The sequence below is a fragment of the Amblyomma americanum genome, chromosome 3 (genome assembly GCF_052857255.1).
Source record: "Amblyomma americanum isolate KBUSLIRL-KWMA chromosome 3, ASM5285725v1, whole genome shotgun sequence".
In the NCBI taxonomy this organism is placed as follows: Eukaryota; Metazoa; Arthropoda; class Arachnida; order Ixodida; family Ixodidae; genus Amblyomma; species Amblyomma americanum.
The window spans coordinates 141232714-141253023 of NC_135499.1; the positions used below are offsets into that span (position 1 = coordinate 141232714).

At 43.9% G+C, this 20310-nt stretch overlaps 1 protein-coding gene across 5 annotated transcripts in view; it reads left to right on the forward strand.

Moving 5' to 3' along the window:
* The window catches only part of Egfr (epidermal growth factor receptor), a 106320-nt gene extending 89290 nt beyond the window's left edge, over nucleotides 1–17030 (forward strand). For 3 of the 5 annotated variants that reach the window (XM_077658085.1, XM_077658084.1, XM_077658083.1), the window contains 19 exons: nucleotides 87–219; nucleotides 790–859; nucleotides 1297–1421; nucleotides 1599–1686; nucleotides 1783–1884; nucleotides 2210–2461; nucleotides 2940–3058; nucleotides 4117–4252; nucleotides 5317–5457; nucleotides 5548–5646; nucleotides 6016–6201; nucleotides 7668–7731; nucleotides 8010–8101; nucleotides 8221–8296; nucleotides 9106–9252; nucleotides 9608–9888; nucleotides 10593–10794; nucleotides 11444–11623; nucleotides 14137–17030. In XM_077658085.1, coding sequence (XP_077514211.1) covers nucleotides 87–219; nucleotides 790–859; nucleotides 1297–1421; nucleotides 1599–1686; nucleotides 1783–1884; nucleotides 2210–2461; nucleotides 2940–3058; nucleotides 4117–4252; nucleotides 5317–5457; nucleotides 5548–5646; nucleotides 6016–6201; nucleotides 7668–7731; nucleotides 8010–8101; nucleotides 8221–8296; nucleotides 9106–9252; nucleotides 9608–9888; nucleotides 10593–10794; nucleotides 11444–11623; nucleotides 14137–14501 — 2858 coding nt within the window. In that variant the 3' untranslated portion in view covers nucleotides 14502–17030. The remainder of the gene's footprint in view (nucleotides 1–86; nucleotides 220–789; nucleotides 860–1296; nucleotides 1422–1598; nucleotides 1687–1782; nucleotides 1885–2209; nucleotides 2462–2939; nucleotides 3059–4116; nucleotides 4253–5316; nucleotides 5458–5547; nucleotides 5647–6015; nucleotides 6202–7667; nucleotides 7732–8009; nucleotides 8102–8220; nucleotides 8297–9105; nucleotides 9253–9607; nucleotides 9889–10592; nucleotides 10795–11443; nucleotides 11624–14136) is intronic. The other 2 variants (XM_077658087.1, XM_077658086.1) reach the window with 1 other exon arrangement.
* Nucleotides 17031–20310: the final 3280 nt, after the last annotated feature.

Here is a 20310-nt window from a genome sequence, read left to right on the forward strand (position 1 = left end):
TGTTCACTTAGGCAGAATATTTGAGAAATTCCTCATTTTGCGTATTCGTTTTAGTGCCAATTTAATTTTTTCATTGTCTCTTGCAGAGACACAAGGCCTAGTATGCCACCCCCAGTGCTCTTCAAGTGGTTGCTGGGGCCCAGCACCAAATGAGTGTCTTTCCTGTAAATCGTATCGACTAGAAGACACCTGCATTGACAAGTGTGACACATCCAAAGGGTAAGGCTATTGAGTAGAAGTTCATTTTTTTTTTTCTGCACCTACACCTGTCATGAACTGACAGTTCTTTGAAGCCAAATGCTGTCATCAAGGGGATTCTTCAGGCTACAATACACTCCAATGCAAATCAGAATAGAAAAAAGCAAGTGTGGGTACCCACCGGAGACATTGCTAGTAGGCAGTGCAACCAAAGAATACAATGTCTGATTGAACAGAGAGTGTTTTGGGTGACCTGTTCAGGGAGTTCATCTTGATGCTAGTAGAGGTGTATACTCGGCCGAGGAAAGGGGGTTAAACCCCTCATGTAAAGACCTCAGCCAAGGGCCCTTGAAGTATCTGTAATACTAAATAAAATAAATAAATAAATAAGCATCGCATTCCCTTGCAGATTTTCATTTCATTGATTTAAGCAGAAAAAGGCTAGTCAAGATACGTAATCATACTAGCTGCATGTTCGCAACAGCACCTTTGAAATGCTGTCAGTTCATTTCTTTTATTGTTGGCTCTTTGGTAGGAAAGTGCACCATACAGAAGTGGTAATTTTTTACATTCTTCCTCTCTGCTTTCCAGAATCTATGACAATGGGAATTATGTTTGCAAGCATTGCCACGAAGAGTGTCTTGGAGAATGCTCTGGCCCTGTGAGTAGTTTGGCTCTCCCTTGAAAGTTTTCATTGTGCTTTTCGAAACATACTTGGCCGTTCTATACGTCTGTTGCCATCCTGTATCAGTATCTCCTTCATTCACAGTTTTTGTGTTGCTCAAGTTCAGGCTGAAAACAACTTTAAACTTTGGAGTCAGTCCTATTTGAACATTTTGCCTCAGTTCGAGCATTTCTGAACTGCATGTGCAACAGCTAACGCTAATGAGACTGCTGCTTGCATCCTGTGAAAACTGACCACATGAACTGACAAGTCATGTGACAAGTCATTTTTACTGCTTTTTTCAGTTATTTTGTTTTCCTATTTAATTTTTTCTTATGTACCCTTTAAGACATTGACAATGGCACTGTTGCGCATCCCTTATGACAGTGGAACACTGTTCATTGCATCTCCTTTTCTCATTTTTACCTTAATAGGGACCCAGTAACTGCAGCAAATGTCGCCATGTTCGTGACGGCCCCTACTGTGTCAAGGAGTGCCCTGAATCAAAGTACAATCAGTCCGGCTACTGTATGCCCTGCCATGAAAACTGTGTTGGCGGGTGAGTACCCTCAAACTGTGATGCCGTTACCAACTATTGATTATCTACCCTTGGTGCGTAAGTGATAAGTTGTGCAGCTTTCCAATTTTTTTTTAAAGTTTTTTTGTGTGCTGTCATCTAAGGCTACAAAAGAGCTGCTTGCTCATTGGTTTTTCCCGTGTGGTTTACCTTGATTAGGTGCACTGGACCAAACAACACCGTTGGGCCTGGTGCTTGCAATTCCTGCGAGAAGGCGATCGTCAGCGCCTATGACCCGAATGTTGTTGTAAGTTGTGTTCTTTTTGAACAGGCAGATATTTAATTGGCTGAGATGAACTGAGCACGATGCCTAACCTTTGTCAATGTCTTTTGACAATTTCAGGAGCAGTGCTTGAAAGCAGATGAATCATGCCCAGAGGGATTCTACCATGAATACTTCGGTCCTCAGGAGGAGGGAGCACTCAAGTCCTTGACTGGAAAATCGGTACTTACTGTTAATATTAACACTGTGGGCTGTGTTGGCAATGAATTTATGCGTGTTTGTGTACTAGCTGATTGAGCTGTGCACTACTACCTGTATGATGTTACTAAAGCTGCTCCTCGTAGAGCGACACATATGTTTGAAGTACTTCTGTGAGAGTGAATTTTTCAGTAAAATTGGGTGGATTAACCTTTCATCGCAGTTGTAATGCAAAAATATTCTTCAAAGAACAAAACTGAACATCATGCATGGAAGGAAGAGCGAATTAGCACAAGCAACATGCTTCCAACTCTTCTTCAAGGTTGTTTTTATCTTTTCTTGCCTGCAGGTATGCCGCAAATGTCATCAGCGCTGCAAGAACTGCACGTCTTACTCGATACACGTTTCTGTGTGCGAGTGCCTGCACTACAGCAGTGGTGAACAGTGCGAAGACCGTTGCCAGCGAGACCACTTCCCCGACGAGGCTAATCGGCGATGCCTGCGCTGTCACGATGAGTGCCGAGGCTGCTATGGACCCACAGCAGCTCACTGCACCAACTGCCGCAACTTCCGCATCTATGACTCTGAAAACCGCACTCAGGTTTGTGCTGACAGGTCTTCATGTACTAACAGAGAGACTTTTATTCCAATTTTTTTTTTCTGTCCCAACATAGCAGTTTTTTTTTTGTTGCACTTGTAATTGTAGAATAATCTGCCTGTTCTAGCTTGTATGCATTGTGCACTAGCTGATTTATTAGTTGCCTAAAGGCTTGCACAACAAGGCTTTGACACTTCTTACCTGCATGATTCTGTCACTAGGTCAGTATGTTTGAGTCACTCATTTTTTTTTTCTCATTTGGAGCAGCTGTGAGTTTTTCATTGTCATCTCTTGCTTCTTTGCTCAGGACTAGGCAGTTGGTATTTTAGTTGGCTGCAACATTGGCCTTGTGAGGCAGATGTATTGACACTGAAAGGACCTTTAGTGGGAATTTGTGCTAAGCAGTGCTTATTTGAAAAAAACTTGGCGTTGTAGTCATCCTCAGTGACTAATACATCCTCTTGCTTGCTTGTCATTGCAGTTCAACTGCACAGCCACCTGTCCTCCTGAGAAGCCTTACAAGGTCTTTGATGACACCACCACCAAGGACCCACACTGTTCAGATGAAGACCCCAACCAGATGGCCTTGCATGGCAGGACGTAAGTCTTCATCCTCATTCTCCATTGCTCAGGCAGACCATTTTCTGGTGTCTGTCTTAGCTGATAAGGTGAGCAAGGAATATGTTTTGAGGAATAGTTTTACTTGCTAAACTCCTCTCTAATTGCCTTTCAAATCCATGCAAAAATGTCTGCTTAATGTGTTGACATACTGAATTTGTTAACAAATAATGCTGCTTGTCACTGCAGTAAAGTAATGGTAATGTTTCATTGATTTCTGGTTGCAGTGAACGGTAAACAGGGCTCTACTATGGCTTGACCGTTTCTACTGTTGCCCGCTTTTTGCCAATGTGTACACAAAGTAACTTGATGATTAAGCAGAAGTAAAGTCAGGGGGAAAAAAATGCCATACCTGCTCCACGGAAGAGCATCTCCCTACTACCACCACCGCAGCACGTCTCCCTTTATTTGCCAAATTTCCGTTATGTTTTACCGACCCAAATGCTTACACCATATTATGGTCAATAGATGGATGCTAGCAGCTATGCGGTGTAGTGGGCTTGACTCCCAACCATTGCCTGTGCATGCCGCCTTCAAGGTTTGATTGTGCATTATCAACAGGCATGATGCTTTTATTTAGATGCATCATACTTCAAAATCGACGCCACAGTTTTTTTTTTTGTAAGAAGTTTTTGAAATTATAAATTGAGCACATTATGTTCACCACACGCCTTGTGTTATTTCTTGTTGCAGCCTCGGAGTTTGGAAGCTGAAGCTGTCACTCTCTGCATTTTTTTCTTTGCATTTATAAGTTTGCAGAATGCTTACTGAAGATCACTTGGTCATAAAAGAGTTGTTTTGCTACATTAGCTCGATTGCACTAATCCCTTTATTCATGGTACTTACTGCATTGATTTGTGCAAAAACACATTTGTGAGGCAGGAATAGTCAGTCTTAAATCAACTATATTAATGATTATACACAATTCTTTGCTTACAACCTTCCATTTTTGACTTCACTTGCTGCCAGTGTAATTATTTGTGTGAGTTACAGTACGAATGTTATTTTACTGCTGTCATTTCTTGGCTTTTTGCTTGCAGGGAGGAGGACCACCTGCCTGCAATCCTCGCTAGTGCCGGTGGCTGCATTCTGCTGCTGGGAATTTTCCTGGCTGTGTTCAGCTACCATTGGTTCCAGAGGGCCAAAACAAAAGAGAATACCGTCAAAATGACAATGGTAAGGGCACTGCTTTGTCTGCATGTGTTGTCATTCCCTTTTCATACATGCATTAAAGTGCTAGCTCTGTTTGTGCTTAGGAAGCTGCAAACAAAAAAGTTTCATGTAACAAGGTTTCAGCATAGCAAAAGCTGGGTATCAAGAGTTCCTTCATAAATTGTACTGGTACTTCTCCTGCAGTACAGTTTTCATGGCTATTGTGGTGCAGTGTGATGTTAAATCTACTTTCCATTGTAATCCTTTAGCAGAGCTGACATCAGAGTGACTTCTATGTCTTAATTAGGATGCCTTCCAGTAAAACAGAACTGCTGCTAACTTCAGCACCTTCTAGGTAGTCTTACTTGTACAAACAACTTGGTCAGAAGCTGCTTACTTTGCAAATTGTGTGTAGTCGGAGCAGGTCAGAGCTTTTTTCTAATGCTTGTTGTTTGACCTGTCCGATGTTAAAACCTTGAATGACATAAAATTCATGGCGGATAGCAGCATACTGAACTGTTTGGCAGCATGTTACTTTTTGTGCAAGAATAAAACTATAGTGAAAGCTTTAAATTGTGCTGACTCTGCCCTTATCTCATGCTCTCTGTTCTTTTTCTCTCTGCTCTTTCCTCTTTCAAGAATTTGTAAGTGAATTCTCATTTTTTATCGTCTTGTTGCTTCTGCCGAGTCTTTCTTTCCATGCTAACTGGCACTTCTTTGTTATTGTGTTGCAGTGTTGCATGCTGAAAGCTTTGACCTAAACATTTGTTGCATTGACTGAAACCTATGTATAATTTTCTCATTGTGGTTTTTGCACACCGTTTTATCATTTTTATTCTTGCAGCATACAAAGTTCTAGTACACATCACGAGCCCATTTGTGACATGTTAACTTTTATGACAATGTGTTAAACATTGCACAGCTTAATTGTACATTTGCTGTTCACATTTTTGCGATTTGCATGTGCTTGAACATGATTTATTTGCAGTGTGACTAACAACGATCGGCGCTCGCGCTGTTTTGTGGACTGTGCATGCTAACTCGTGCTGTTAGATTAATAGCAAATTTTTTTCCCCTCTCCGCGACAGCGCATGAGTGGTTTTGAAGACAATGAACCTCTGAAGCCAACAGACATCAAGCCCAACCTTGCCCAGCTGAGGATTGTCAAAGAAGCAGAACTTCGCAAGGGAGGAATTCTTGGCTATGGAGCATTTGGCACTGTCTACAAGGTTCGTCTCTCTTCCACCCACTCTCCCAATGTGTTCGGTGTTTGACCAACTGGTCAAATGTGTCTTGACAATTTTTCGTGTCTCATCCAGGGTGTGTGGGTGCCTGAAGGTGAGAACGTCAGGATCCCCGTGGCCATCAAGGTTCTTCGCGAGGACACTGCACCCAACACAAACAAGGAATTCCTGGAGGTGAGTGCATTTGCTGGCTCGCATGCACAAACCCCTTCTAGAATTGAAGCCACATGTAGCTAGTCTAGAAACATTTCCTAATATTACCAAATGATTTTCCGAATATCCACAACAACTACAGTATTGCTTCCAGGAATGTCTTGGGTGGTGGTATTGAAGTCATTGGCAGTGATTACAAACAGTGGTATTTTGTTGCGAGTCTGCTTTGCTTAATTGTTCGGATTTTGTTTGTAACCTTCTTTTACGTGAAAAATAAGCTACGTATCATGCTTTTAACAAAGCATATGAGAAAATGTGTATCCGTTGTATTCTGTTTGCATACTTTAATAACGGAGTATAGGCTGGTTCCTGAAAGTGGTTTCTTTGCAGGAGGCTTACATAATGGCCAGTGTAGACCACCCCAATGTTCTGAAGCTGCTGGCAGTGTGCCTGACATCACAGCTGATGCTGGTCACCCAGCTGATGCCCCTTGGCTGCCTGCTCGACTATGTTCGCAACAACCGGGACAAGATCGGCTCCAAGCCATTGCTGAACTGGTGCACCCAGATTGCCAGAGTAAGCTATGTGCACCTTAAAGTTACGTGCAGTTATACTTTGTAGTGAAAATCGACCGTTTGGCTCTTTGTTACTGGTATGTTTGCCCAGCACCAAAAGACAAATTTTTTGGAAAAAAAAAAATTGGGTTTTGGAACTTTTTTTTTCACCCCTAGATTCAAGCTCAAGGTGTCAGTCCTGGATAGGACTCTGTGGTCGCCATTTGAAAGTGAATGGCAATATAGCCTAGCCCTAAAGACCCGCACATAAATATCTGTATTAGCATAATTGCAGTTTGCTTGTGGAAAAAGCTGCCGTGGTGGCGCAGTGGTTATGGTGCTTGGCTACCGACCCGAAAGACGCGGGTTCGATTCTGGCCACAGCAGTCGCATTTCAATGGAGGCGGAATTCTAGAGGCTTATACTGTGTGATGTCATTACACATTAAAGAACCCCAGGTGGTTGAAATCTATCCGAAGCACTTCACTACAGCGTCCATTATAGCCCAAGTTGCTTTGGGACCTTAAACCCCAAAAACCATAAACCAAATGGTCATGGAAGTGACCAGTGGTGACACGTGCATTTCATCTTTTTACCTTTTCGAATTTATGACTTCACCGTTTTCAGTGAAAGTAGCTCCTTTATTATCATACCACAGAAATCTGCAGTAGGTAATCCATAGAGAACCCAAAACAGGCCAGCTACTATTTGTCCTCATGTGTGCCTGAAATGCTATGGAGGTTAACTGCAAGTGTCAAGGAAGGTCTTAGCCTAGTCTTTCACGGGTTTTTGTACACAGGTGTGTGGGGAATGCAAAATTTTTGTGTTAGGCAACTACTGGACCAAGTTCTGTGGAATTTATACTGTTTTATAGAGTAAAGGAATACTTGTGTGACTGATGAGAGTAGGAGCTATATTCAGGACTCAGTTCTTCAGTAGGAAATCCGCTGAAATCTTTGTATTTCAATATTTTAAAACCTAACTTTTGTACCTGTGCAGCACCAACATAAACTGATATAATTCTGCACACTGTGCCCATTGCAGCATTCAGTGTGGGCAAAATTGAATTATGCTCTATGGAATATATGTTCATTGTTTAACCCTTTAACCACCAAATTAATTCCTGAAAAATGTGCCAAAATCATCAAATTTTTGGTGATTTTTGGTGAAAATTACACTTGTCGGGCTTAAAACATGCACTGCCCTGTAGCGTTGAAAATTGCAACCAGCGCAACTGCCAACTGTAGCTCGTCTTTGGCAGTGGAGCAACGAGACATTCGGTCAGACGCGTGTGACTCGTCATTGGCGATATTGCTACAGTCTCCCATGGCAGTACAGTTTGGGGTTGGTGGCTAAAAGGTTAAGATAACTTATCAAAAGTCTTGTATGTGACATGAAGTCAGATTGTGGAAACTAGAAGCTTGCTTCGTTGTCAGACATGCGTGTGGAACATCATTTCTGAACATCTGTTTGTGGTTTTTCCTTCAGGGCATGGCTTACCTGGAGGAAAAACGAATGGTTCACCGTGACCTTGCCCTGAGAAACGTGCTGCGTAAGTTTTTTTGGCTCTTCATGTCTGCCTTTTGAAGGAAGCTCCCTGCCTCCTCTTCAGTATAATAGAATACTCTGCATTGTAGTATTCCATTCCATTTTGATTTGTAGCACAACCAAGCAAAGTATAAGTGAAAGAGAGGAGATATGTTTCGATAGCACAGTGCTTGTGCCATCTCGGTGCTTTTACTGCTTCAATGGTCTATCATGGTGCGATTTTTAATTCTTGTTCATGTGAGATGTAGGATACTTACAGATTTGCACTGTATTTCTTTCCAGTTCAAACACCTGGCTGTGTTAAGATCACCGATTTTGGCTTGGCCAAATTGCTGGATAATAACGAGTTTGAGTACAAGGCAGCTGGCGGCAAGGTACATCATACATATTTTCTGTTGCGTCTTGAAACTTCTTTGCAAAAGCAGGTTGCAAAATGAAGAAGTTCATTTTTTGTTTGCCTTACACTTATTGCCATTCTCTTTATTTACTACAGATGCCTATCAAATGGTTAGCTCTTGAGTGCATACAACACCGCATCTTCACACACAAAAGTGATGTCTGGGCATTTGGTGAGTGCCGATTCCATTGCCTTTCGTGGAAGTTTTTTTACAGAAATCCGTCATGGGTGGGAATGTTCAGTGTGGTGTACTGCCCTGACTGAAGTACAGTTTATTCCTATTGAAAATCAAAACAAGCAAGAACCAACAGAAACCAGATGGGGTGTTGGGGCTGAACGGTCTATTGAGAAAATACTGCTGCTTTGAATGGTCACTTACTTTCTTCCGGGCTGTGTTGTACTCCTGGCTTTCTGTTTTAAGGTCAAGATGGGTGGAGTGGAGCTTTTTCATTATTCCAGAATGACGTTTATGATAACTGACCAGCAACTACTGCAGACACCCAGAACAGCTGTCGTTTGCACTGTATAGTATAGTTCAATATGAAAAAGTACAACCATGTTGTTCCCGTTTCAGGGAACACAGTTTTAACTTCAGTATTTGTTGGATGTCTCATGTCTAGCCCAAACCTATATGATGCATTTAATTACCAGCTGTTGGACGTTTCATGCATGGACAGGGCTTTCCTGGATGCCATTTGCTTGCTTAGCCTGGGAACACTGGTTACACAATTTTTCCCGTATTGGACATTGTTAGGTCCATGACGTTAAATCTTTCACTTGTGTAACTTGGTGCAATTTTGATGCTTTTTGAACATGAAGTATTCTCCCAAATTATTCACATAGTGCTGATGTACACTACTGCACCGTGGTGTTGCTATGATAGCGGGCTGCAAACATAGCATGGTATTGCAAAGAATGTAGCTTAAAGAGACCTACTGGCTACTTTTTCAAAGGTAACCATGGAATGCTCTTCGATTCCAGGTGTGACTGTGTGGGAACTGCTCACGTACGGCATGCGGCCTTATGAACACGTGCCTGCAAGAGATGTGCCTGACCTCCTCGAAAAGGGAGAGAGGCTCAACCAGCCGTCGATTTGTACCATTGACGTTTACATGATAATGATCAAGTGTAAGTGGTAACATTCACCTCCACTTGTTGAAGCATTTAATTTTACTTGGAGTGTTTTTTGCAGACAGTTTTTTGTTTCACTGTCTAACATTATGAATGAGCTCATGGATGTTGTGCCTAATATGAACCACTGTAAACCATGTTTCTAGAGCTATAAAGGGACATTCACTTCTTGATTACCTCTGTCTAGTTGCATAGTTTGCCATATAAATTGATTTTATTGATGTACTGCTGAAGGAAGATGAGGTGTAAACGAGGCTTGGTGCATAATTATTTTGTTTATCACTTCTCAAGTGAACCTGGGTTTTCTTGTTCAGTGTCTAACAAGTTTTGTGTCCATGCATTGTTTTTGCAGGCTGGATGCTTGATGCGGGGTCGCGCCCTTCTTTCAAAGAGTTGGCTGAAGAGTTTGCCAAAATGGCTAGTGACCCAGGCCGGTACTTGGTCGTCCCTGGTGACAAACTGATGCGGCTGCCCAGTTACACACCGCAAGATGAGAAGGAGCTCATCCGAAACCTTAGCATGCCCATGGAAGGCTCGGAGGTCATCATGGATGCTGAAGAATACTTGCAGCCCCGGGCTCAGCCTAGTATGCTCCTAGGTGCAGAGCAGGCCCCACCACCTACTCCTATCAAGGTAACCGAGTCAAATCAGTTAAAAGCTGATGGTGAATTTAATCAGATTAATTTGACATCAAGGATGTCAAGTTTTTAGAATGCAGACAGTAAACCAAAAGGAAAAAGTGGCATGATGAGCTCTGTGCCACTTAAAATAGTTGTTCGAACTTCTGCATGACCAATTAGCACAGGTCTAGTGTGGATAATTTTTTGGTAAACCAAAGTAAAAGTGCTGTAGTTTAGCCATTGTGATTGGGAGGTCATCATTTTTATACCATGAATATTGTTAACTTTAATTGATATTGCTGTGTTACTTCAGACGAAGAACATCTGTGACAATGATGTCACAGATATAGTGGAAGTTTAGTGTAGGACTGGAAAATGTCTGTAAACATTTTTTATGAAGCATATGCAACTCGAGGGTCTTGAGCCCACTGTCATGCATATTGAAAGCAGGCTTTTGTAAATGTATACAAGCATTTTTTTTTCTACGAAGGTACTTCCACCAGCTATCGCACATTCTTTAAAAAAAGTAGATGTCACAAGTGCCTGATGGTGTGAAGAATATCCGTAAAATATTTTCACAGACAGTTTGTCAAGGTTTCAATTTTAATTGATAGCAGACAACCATGCTCAAGTGTGTAATGTGTGATCTGTACTAATTCAGAAACCACTAAGTTGGAATTGCTTGTTGACCTGTGCTGTGCTGGGCTTCATTTGCAGAAATTCATGGATGACCGTGGATTTGAGGAGGATCCCACCGTTGGCGTTCCCAACCCTGCAGAGTTCTTTCCAGCCAACATGGTGCTGCACCCTGACATGAATGGCGGCTGCCACGCCAACGGTATGAACCCCCGCGGCCGAGAGAACAGCCTCAACCAGCGCTACTGCTCTGACCCATTAAAGCTCCTGGGAAAAGATGCCGGTGTGTCTCGCGCTCTTCCTAATTGCTTCAAAGGCATGCGTTGCTTGCATGCCACAACAACTGGGCCCACTCTGCAGTACTATTAGTGCTGCAGTCCTGTGAAAATGTTCCCGCACTGAGTGCACTTTGCTTTCGCATTAAATGGGAGCTGCCAATATACCACCAGCCCTGGCAAAGAAAGTGTAGATGGTAGTTTAAACTGCTTTCCCCTCCAAACTGCTCTGCATGGTGCTTTTTCCCTGCATGAAAGTACCTCTCTGACAGCAGGTGGAAGACACATGTATCAGCTGTAATCAGCATAAACTGGCGTTCACATGCAAAATGGACAGTCATGTTTCCAGCTTTTCCAGCCATCTAAACACTGCTTGTACTTAGTGCATTGAATGTGTTGAAACATGTTTCATTGCCGTTTGCCTGTCAGTTTGCTTGTTTGCTGCACAACCATGACAAGCAGCAGGACTAGATTATTAACAGGTCACTGTGCTATGCTTTTGCTGATTTTTGCCTAATGTGTGGTTCTTGGCTTCTTTGAAAACGGACCTTAATGATAACCATGATGCTTTCTTGTTACAATGGTGAACATTTGTCACAAGAAAGGTGAAATGCCTGCTCCGGTGACATTTTTCAATGGTGCTTAATTGTGTTGCAGAGGAAGGAGATGATGACGCCTTCATGCACAATGCGGCCACGCTTCCCAAGGGTGTCAAGCCAAGTGACATGCGCATGTCCCTACCTGTCGATGAGGATGACTACCTGATGCCCTCGCCTCGGTCCAAGGGCTTGTCAACTACCTACATGGACCTGATAGGGGACAGCCGCTACTCAAATGGTCAGTGCTTTTCATGATCTCAGAAAACGAAAGAAAATGAAATACAAGGTCAACGATGGCGTGTTCAGAGAGCAGTGGACATTGTGCCATTCATGTCTGTTTTCAAATTACAGTAAACCCGGCTACAATGAACGCCACGACAGCGAAATTTCCGCCACAACGAAGTATTTCCGATTCTCCGTCAGCATACCATACAAGGCAATGCAATTATTTTCCCCCATGACGGACAGTTTTCGGAGCGAGGTTCCCCTTCAACGAAATTTTTCTGTGGAAGCGGCCGATTTTCTTTTTTTTTTGGCACGTCCATACGTGCCGTATCGCGTTAGGTTTCAGCAAACACAGCTTCCAAAGACACTTTGCACTTTCAATAGCGCAGCTGACGTTCCGTGGAGAATCGGAATTAATGGGCAGCCATGGATGCATAAAGATGCAATGCGGCACGCGACTGCCTGCGATGGTTTTGCCGACGGCCTGGACTCCGCGCTTGTGAACCGTGATAGCATTTATTTTTTTTTCCCGCCTGGTGCACTCTGGCACTGACCGAATACAGCCACTGCGAGTGTCAGTGGTTCTTGGCAGATGTCTCAACAGAACGTCACTCCGCCGGTATGTTCGTGCCATGCATTGCAAAACGTAAAACGTCTTCGAAGAATTGGAGCAGCTGCATTTCTAGCACGTCATCGAAAGGATCGATTTCGACGTGCATGCGACCACTACTCAACACGCAGTGACCCGGGCACACGCGCGCATGGTTCACACTGAAATGCCTCCAGGCAGCATGGTCTAAGTATGGGTTCTCGCACGATGAAAGCAAGGGCGCTTTTAAAACGCGTTCAGAAAAAAAAAATTAGTTTTAATAGCAAATGTAGCGGATGTGTTTATTACGCGATTCCAAGATTTTAGAGTGCCAAGAAAATCGCCACAATGCCGATTTTGAAACAGCGAAAGACCAGAACAGACAAATTTTTGTCAAATAAGTGTTGCTAATGAACTATCCAGGCCAATCTGTCAATTTCTGGCCTGATTTCACGACAACAAAGCTTCTGCCTCTACAAAGTTTTTCACAGGTCCCGTGAATTTCGTTGAAGCGGGAATCAATTGTATTAAAGCTTTTTCCGCCTAATGTTGCTGTTCTGGCACTGCAGCTGGATCTTGCTACTGCTAAGTCCGCTTTGTTAGGGCCTTCTAACCTATAGAAATTTGAGCCATAACACAGTACTCTTGATTGTTGTTAGTTCCCCCAGCTTTTGTTACAAAAACTAGGTTTTCAAATTTTTTGTTTTAGTAAATTGTTCCCAGTATAAGTGATGTAAAAAATGTCCTCTTGTCCGTTTGAAAATGAAGCAAGTATGAACAATTTTGCAACCTAAAAGGAGCTCGTCGCGGTGACTCAAGATGACCTTGGATGTCCAGGAGCGGCCACTTGGGACCCACTCATGCATTGAATGGCGCCATTTTATTTAATGACCATCGCAATGGCAGCAGCTGATACTACGATGTCATGTGATATGAACTCATCCAGAGCACGTGTGTTTAAACAGTGTCATTACATGTGCACTTGGACCGACCCGAACGTCTATTTGACTTGAAGTGTGAGCGTAACAAGCAGCCAAATGCTGGCAGCATAATAAGTACACAGGGAAGGGCATTGTACAGTACCCATGAACTCAGCCAGCCATGCTTAATGTTTTGCAGATCAGACATTTGTGCTGATAGACTTGATTGTTGTGCACGATTGTTCTTTGGAGCTAGGTGGAACACTTGGAGTTCGTATCTTTTTGGTAGTGCGGCCGGATCTTAAAGAGGCATCGAATATTTTTTCGTATATGGAGAAAGTGACGTTCACGCACTCTATGCGGCTCTTCCGGTACTGACGATTTGTATGCACTCGGTCTTATATGTTTAAGATGGGCCACGAATAGTCACCCAAAGACTGAATTCTTGTGTGGTATGAAGAAAAGGGCCTTAAATCCTAGCCAGAGATGTCATCTAGAATTTCCAAACCTGCGTGTATGGGTGCTTCATTGCCAGCAGTCTTCTTCTCCGGCGCAGTAATAAGGATGACGCAAAAAATTTAGCATTATGTCTGTGAATCACCATGGAAGAGGGAAGCAGCAAACAAAGCTAACAAAAATAATGACAGTGCTACTGATTCTAAAACACTGACACTGCTCCCACACAACAAGGTAGCATGCGCTTCATTGTTGCCCATCAAGGCCAGGCTATTCCTTCAGCATCATGTTTTAAAAAGGCAAGCTGTTTTTCCAGTAACAGCACCAGTGACACGCTCGAGGCCAGCAAAAACAACAAAAAGAAAGGAATATGTAAGCATAATGGATCTTGAAGCTCGTTCGAAAGTTTTAAGACGTGCCTCTACATATTGTTGTTTGATACACTGATTAATTGTTTGTAGTATTGAAACAGCCTGTAAATTAAGCAGAGTCAGCAGGGTGTGAAAAGGCTTTGCGGGCTACGCTTTACTCATTGCTGTTACTTGTTTCCAATGCATGCAGGTGTTGATGGCCTCGACCCCCGTCTCCAAGGCTACGGAAGCTTTGTGCCCGACTTTGTTCCCCCAAATGGTCAGCCTCCGCTACAGGGTGTCGACAACATCGAGTACCACCTCATGAACCGCAACGGGCCGACGCATCCAGTAGCAATGCAGGTACCGCGCGATCCCGGTCCCCAGTATGTCAACACCTGCCCTCTGGGCTCTCCTACCGCTGTGCCACCCCAGCAGCCTGGTGTGGTGCCCGGCCGCAAACAGCACAGCTCGGACGAAGACACTGATGACCATGAGTATTACAATGACTACGACCGGCTCAAGCGGGAACTGCAACCGCTCAACCATCGTAGCCGGAGTGAGACAACGGTCTAGGGACAGTGCTTCTAGCTGTGCGTGTGGCTTAAGCGCATTGCGGCGGTCATCGTGGATTCCACCAGGCAGGCTGCTGGGAGCAGCCTTGCTTTCCTCGGTGGTGAGAGTGGATCCTACCAAGTCAAGCTGTCTGTTGGCACGGCATTCAGCTGCGTAGTAGACCAAAGTGGCGCAGAGGACAGCTAAAAAGTTTCTAGTTTTTAAAACTCGTCTTGAGATTCCCTATTAGGTCATTCATTGCGATTCATTTACACTTTGAACATTTAAAAGCGTGATTCTAAATATAGAGGTTTCTAGTGCAAAACTATTTATTTGGAAACATAATGGTAGATTTGTTAATCGTTTTCACAAAAGTTCTACAAAAGTAATGTGACAACCTGTATTGTGCAACTCTTCTGAAAAGCCATGAAGGCTGCAGAAAGCTAAATGCATAATGATCTTTGGCCAACAGTGGTGAACATGCTTGCCCCGGCATAACTGGGAAAAAAGAATATAAAGAATACTACTGTTTGCAAAGGCTGTGCTAAGGCAGCAAAATGTTGGGAAAGCAAAAGAAAAAAGTTTGTCATGAAGAAAAAAAAAATGCTTTTTGGAACTGAAACTGTCAGCAGAACACAAAAATGTGTTCATGCAAACGATTGAGTGATCTCAATTATGTCGCCTGTTAAAAAAATAATAGCAGCTGGCTCTCTGAAAGCGGGCAACAGCATGCAACTAGGAACTCTGCACCCGAGTGAATGTTTCGCTTTGTTCGATGGCAACTCCTTCACAACTGCCACCTTTGTCTGGTCTCTTCAAGTCGCCCTGTGAAGGCTTCAGTGGTCAGTGTGGACTGTGACCAGTGCGGACTATGTGCGGTAGCGCAGAACTCTGGCGAAGCATATGAAGAGATGTCGCCGTGGGACCAGTTATCACTCCCGGGAACTTGGAAGTTTTCCACGTGCTATTTATTTTTGTAAAACACAGAACACTGTGTGAAAGCAGAGCCAAGTGTCTTCCCCAAGAACTGTGCTTCTTTTCTTTTTGTTTTCAGAAAGGTCACGAAATTTCAATGCCATTTGGTGATGTATATAGTATACATAACTTTGGTGCATTTTTTTTGTTGCCCATTTTCTTGAGAAACGTGCATTTTATGTGTGAGCTGTGCCTAGAACATTGCTACTCTTCTTCTTCTGTCCTGACTTGCCACACTGCGCTGCTGACAAGCTGTTTGTCCTTCCTGCTGCCATCCTGAAATTGTTGAGCTGTCCTTGTCTCTTGTTGCTTGATTAGCATTTTTGTCTTCAATGCCTAATGACATGAAATGCTGCATGTAATGCGTAAGCTTTCAGTATTACAACTCATCCGAGTGCCATAAGACATTGCTGTGACTTCACTAACTCATGCAACAACAATTGGTTTAACTACTCATTGGATGTTTATCTGCATGACAATTGTTGAAGCGTTTTCTCGGTTTTATACACTGCTTTTAGTGAAGTAACATTAATTAAAGGTTGCCTATACAAGGACTTGAAATGTGTGTATGCAGGACAGATGTGTGAGATATAGATTGTCCAGTTTTATTCCAAATTATGAGTGACATATTTTTGTTCAAAAGTTTTGACTTGGAGCAGGGTTTGGTTTTCCTGTTTCTCCTTCTGTGGGGCATACCTGGATATTGCTACTCAAGCAGCTAGATGGCATGCTTGAATCACTCCAGCGGTTGTGACTATTGTGTAAAGACTGCACTCCGAAAGGATAGAGTGCAAAAGACGACTCATTTTTGTTTTTGAAGTTCACTCAGCATGATTGTGGAATTTTTTAGAAAATTTGGTAGGAAGGCATGTTTTGCCTCATTTTTTAGCATTTTTAACACATACATGTTATGTGGAACTTGCTGTTTATGTGCCTTACAGAAATTGTAGGCAAAGTTTTACAAACGACGTTTTATATTAGTTTGGGTGTAAAGATGCTGCTTTGAGACTTCTCCAGTGTGGACTAAATTTTAACAAAGAACTGAAGGCAAGATTTTCAGGGCAGTAGTTAAAAGACTACGTATGAGTCCTGTGAAGTAAACTTGGGTGCTTTTGGTGGCATCTACAAAGTAGCGCCGCTATTTCTCCTCTCTAGCTGTGAGCTACACTCATTAAAACCTGAAAAACTTGTTCCACACTGCCTCATGACTACTGTAACAGCATGTGCAATGCTACAATGCTGTGACATTTTACCTGTATATACGTACATTTTGCAAGTTTTCTACCAGTTTCAGCAGGAAAGCTTTGCTGGATAAACTCGCCTCATTAGGCTCAGCTAGCTGCATGTGACTGCATGTTGTGTATGTATATGTACAAAGTGTGTTTTACTGTTGCCTGTCAACCCTGCAGGCGTTGGAATTTCAGTTTATACATAGTCGTGCATAGAATGCTTGGGAGTACACGCCTAAGGCTCCACATGTGGTTATACCCACGAAGAAGAGAGTGGAAAATTTTAAAGATGAGAGATGTATTTGCTATATGGTGCATTAATAAAACTACTGGTCCAAAAAAATAAGGGTTTGCTGTTTTACTACGAGCTGTCAGTCTGCTGTGGATCAGTGCTTCTAGCTGTAGTAGGCACCGTGCATTTTGGCCGGAAAAATTCTATAATGTACACTTAAGCTCCACCTTAAGGGTATGATGCAATAGCATTATAATGGGTGAATTTACATATATGAAGAATTGGTCATTCTCTAATTTATATTCATAGATCGCTGAGAGTCCTCATACCATGCCTGGTGCAGCGGTTAAGCTATGCGCCACTACCCTGGCAGGTGGTTGTTTCAAACACGGCCACTGGTGGGGCTCGTGAGGCACTGATTGCTCTTCCCGAGCCTCTTGGGACCAGTCATTCATTTAGCTGCCATCTGCCAAGGCAGGAAGTTTGCTCACAATCCAGTAAGTAGGTTGCCACCTTCAGTGATGAGCAGTTTGTGATGAGGTAGCAAGGTCATTTGACCTAGGTGGCAGGTAAGCCTCCTGCTCTTTTTCTTACGCCACCACCGTGTTTTCCACTGAATGGGACCCTTAACACTGTTGCTTTATGATTGAAAATGCTACTCTACAAAGCTCATTGCTTGCATAGAAATCGGTATGTCACTGCATCGAAACAGAACGTTTGGCTTAAAATGATGCATTGGTGGGTTGCAATATGCCATTAACTATATACTCTCATCAGTCGGGTAGCTCACCCTTGTTTCAAACTATATTTGTGCTGTGCCTAACTACACAATTGGGTTTGTCGATGAGTAATTACTCCCTAGTCCACTATGCAGTTCCTAGTTCCTACCTTGAGTACAGAGAACATACTATCGTGATCAAAAGAAACGCGAACAATGCAGCGCCTACATGCTCCACTGCCCGAATTTCTTTTCATTGCGCTTTTACTTCGATGGTATTAAAAGGAGGCTAGAGTCATCCGTGATACATTCCAGGATGACTCCAACGTCTTCTTCATACCACCCAGAAAAAAGTGCGGAGAAAAAAAATTCGAACAGCGGAGCATGTAGGCGCGGCATTGTTCACATTTCTTTTGATCGTGATAGTACCTTCACTTTGTAGTGCAGAACTGCCATGCGAAATAAAAGGGGGGTCCCAGACTTTGCTCACTGCCCACAGGTGTACCTTGTCTGCTCTTCCTGTTAAAGCCCTGGAAGAACATCCATACAGATCTCAGTGGAGGTTCTGATCTATGCATTGGTGTTGTTGCATGGTAGTGAACCTGCATAGACAGGCTCTAGTGCCTTAAGTTAGTCGAGTTTAAATATGCTGGCAAAAATGTGTGTGCAGCGAAATATTTTATTTTTCGTAATTATCTGTTCATGGAGCATGTAATTTTAGCTTCAATGTAACGACAAAAATTTGGCCGCACTTCCAATGTAACGAAATCGCACTGCTGGCTCGAAATGAACCTAAAGTTGTACCGCGAGCACGAGTGGTTGAACGGAGCGCACACCAAAGCGGTCACATGAAATTTAAAGTAGGCACCGCCGGCAGAAGTAGTACTACAACTACAATAAAGGATTGTTGGGCGAGTTGGTGCATGATGCAAGAGAACAGCGGCGCAACTGTGCAGCACAACAAAGAACACAACTCATGCACACGCTAACAACTGTTTGACAGCAAAGAGGCATATTTGTAACACCAAACTCACGCACGGGATAGATTGTATGATCGCTTTACACACAGCCATACAGCAACACGGCTTGCAAACCTATGAATAACCCTTCTGATCGCTTGAGTATCAAAGCACTGCTATGGCTTTCTTAAAGAGAATATAAATCTCAGCAAAAGCAGTGTCAAACTAGCGAAGTAAAAGCAGTCAGAATACTAAAAAGCCAAAATGAAAATGAAAATTCCAGTAACAAAGGCAACGACAATAACAAATGGAACAACAATCAACACGTACCCATGTTTTTTGGCCTTGCAAGCCGAATAACTGCAAAGGAAGCTTTTTTAATGAGGCCATGTCATCGGAAAAAGGTTTCGAGGAATGCAATTTCATTGCTTCGCAGAGGTACCGTCTTCGCCAAAAGTAACCGAGCAGCCGCGGCGGCGCTGCGGTCCTCGGCGCTGGCCGCTGCGAGTGTAAACTGGGTAACGTAAGCCTGCGCTCTCGTCCTCCTTCTAGGATGATAAGAAGCATAATAAGTAAGCAGGTAGTATGTGCGGCGAGAAATTTCGTGCCTTTGGAGTGCTGTCATACTGAGCGAGGGCGCAGGCTGCCAGCGCCGAAGTTAGCGCCGTCGCTCGATCGGCTGAAAGCCCGTTCTGCCGCCGGCGCGGCTGCTCTGTTACTTTTGGCAAATACGGTCCATAAGTGTTACGAACACGTGCTGCCTTCCTTTTTAATAAAAAAAAAACGAGGGGACACCTAAGCTCCTGTAAACTGCTCGTGCAGCGGTTAAGACGTAGTTCAGAGAGGCGCCCTTGCCCCAAGGTTACTAGACTCCCCTGCCCTGCGATGGCAAGTGCTGCCATCGGTGGGGCTTGTGAAACCCTGGTTGCTCTTCCCGAGCAATCTCTCGCGAGCAATCATTAATTTAATTGCCACCTGCCGTGGTGGCCAGTTTGCTCACAATCCGGTGGGCAGAAACTTCGTTAACACAGGTTGCGATGACGCCGCAAGGTCACGTGATCTAGGTGGCCCACCTGGGTTGCCGGAGCGGCTGGTTCAAGACTTCAAATGGTCAACGCCGCCGACTGTTGCGTTGCAATACACTGCTGGCCTGTGGCGAGCTCCGGAAACTTTGTGCCGCGAACGCTCCTGTCCACCCTCGGCGCCGCAGGGTGCCGGCCTCGCCGCGGACGCGGGGCTCATGTTCGGCCGAAGACGCGCCCCTCTCGGACTTGACATGTTTATGAGGGTCGCGAAGCGCGGCTGTCCCCCACTCCTCTCGCGTCGGAACTCGGGTTGGTCTGGATTCGGCCACCAAGGACGCTTCCTTCATAGAACTCGCTGCTTGGTCACGTGACCACGCCGTTCGAAAACGCGACCGTCAACGGACATAGGGAGTCTTCCTCCGGCAGCGGAAGAGAGCAGCTGCTCGGGGAGCCAGTCTGTATCTTCCAAGGGCCTGGGGCCCTCTTTTCTTCTTTTGGGGCAAAATCTCTAAATAAAGACCCAATTCCTAACCTTCACGGAGTTCGCAGCCCGTACCTCACAACACGACGCCGGACAATTTTTTTCCGAAATGGGGGTACTTCAGCTCTCGCGTTAAAAGGCCTCCGCTATTTTCGTGCGCTACCTGATCGTGACTCATGCATGTCACCTAGCTCTGGCTCACACTTGCATT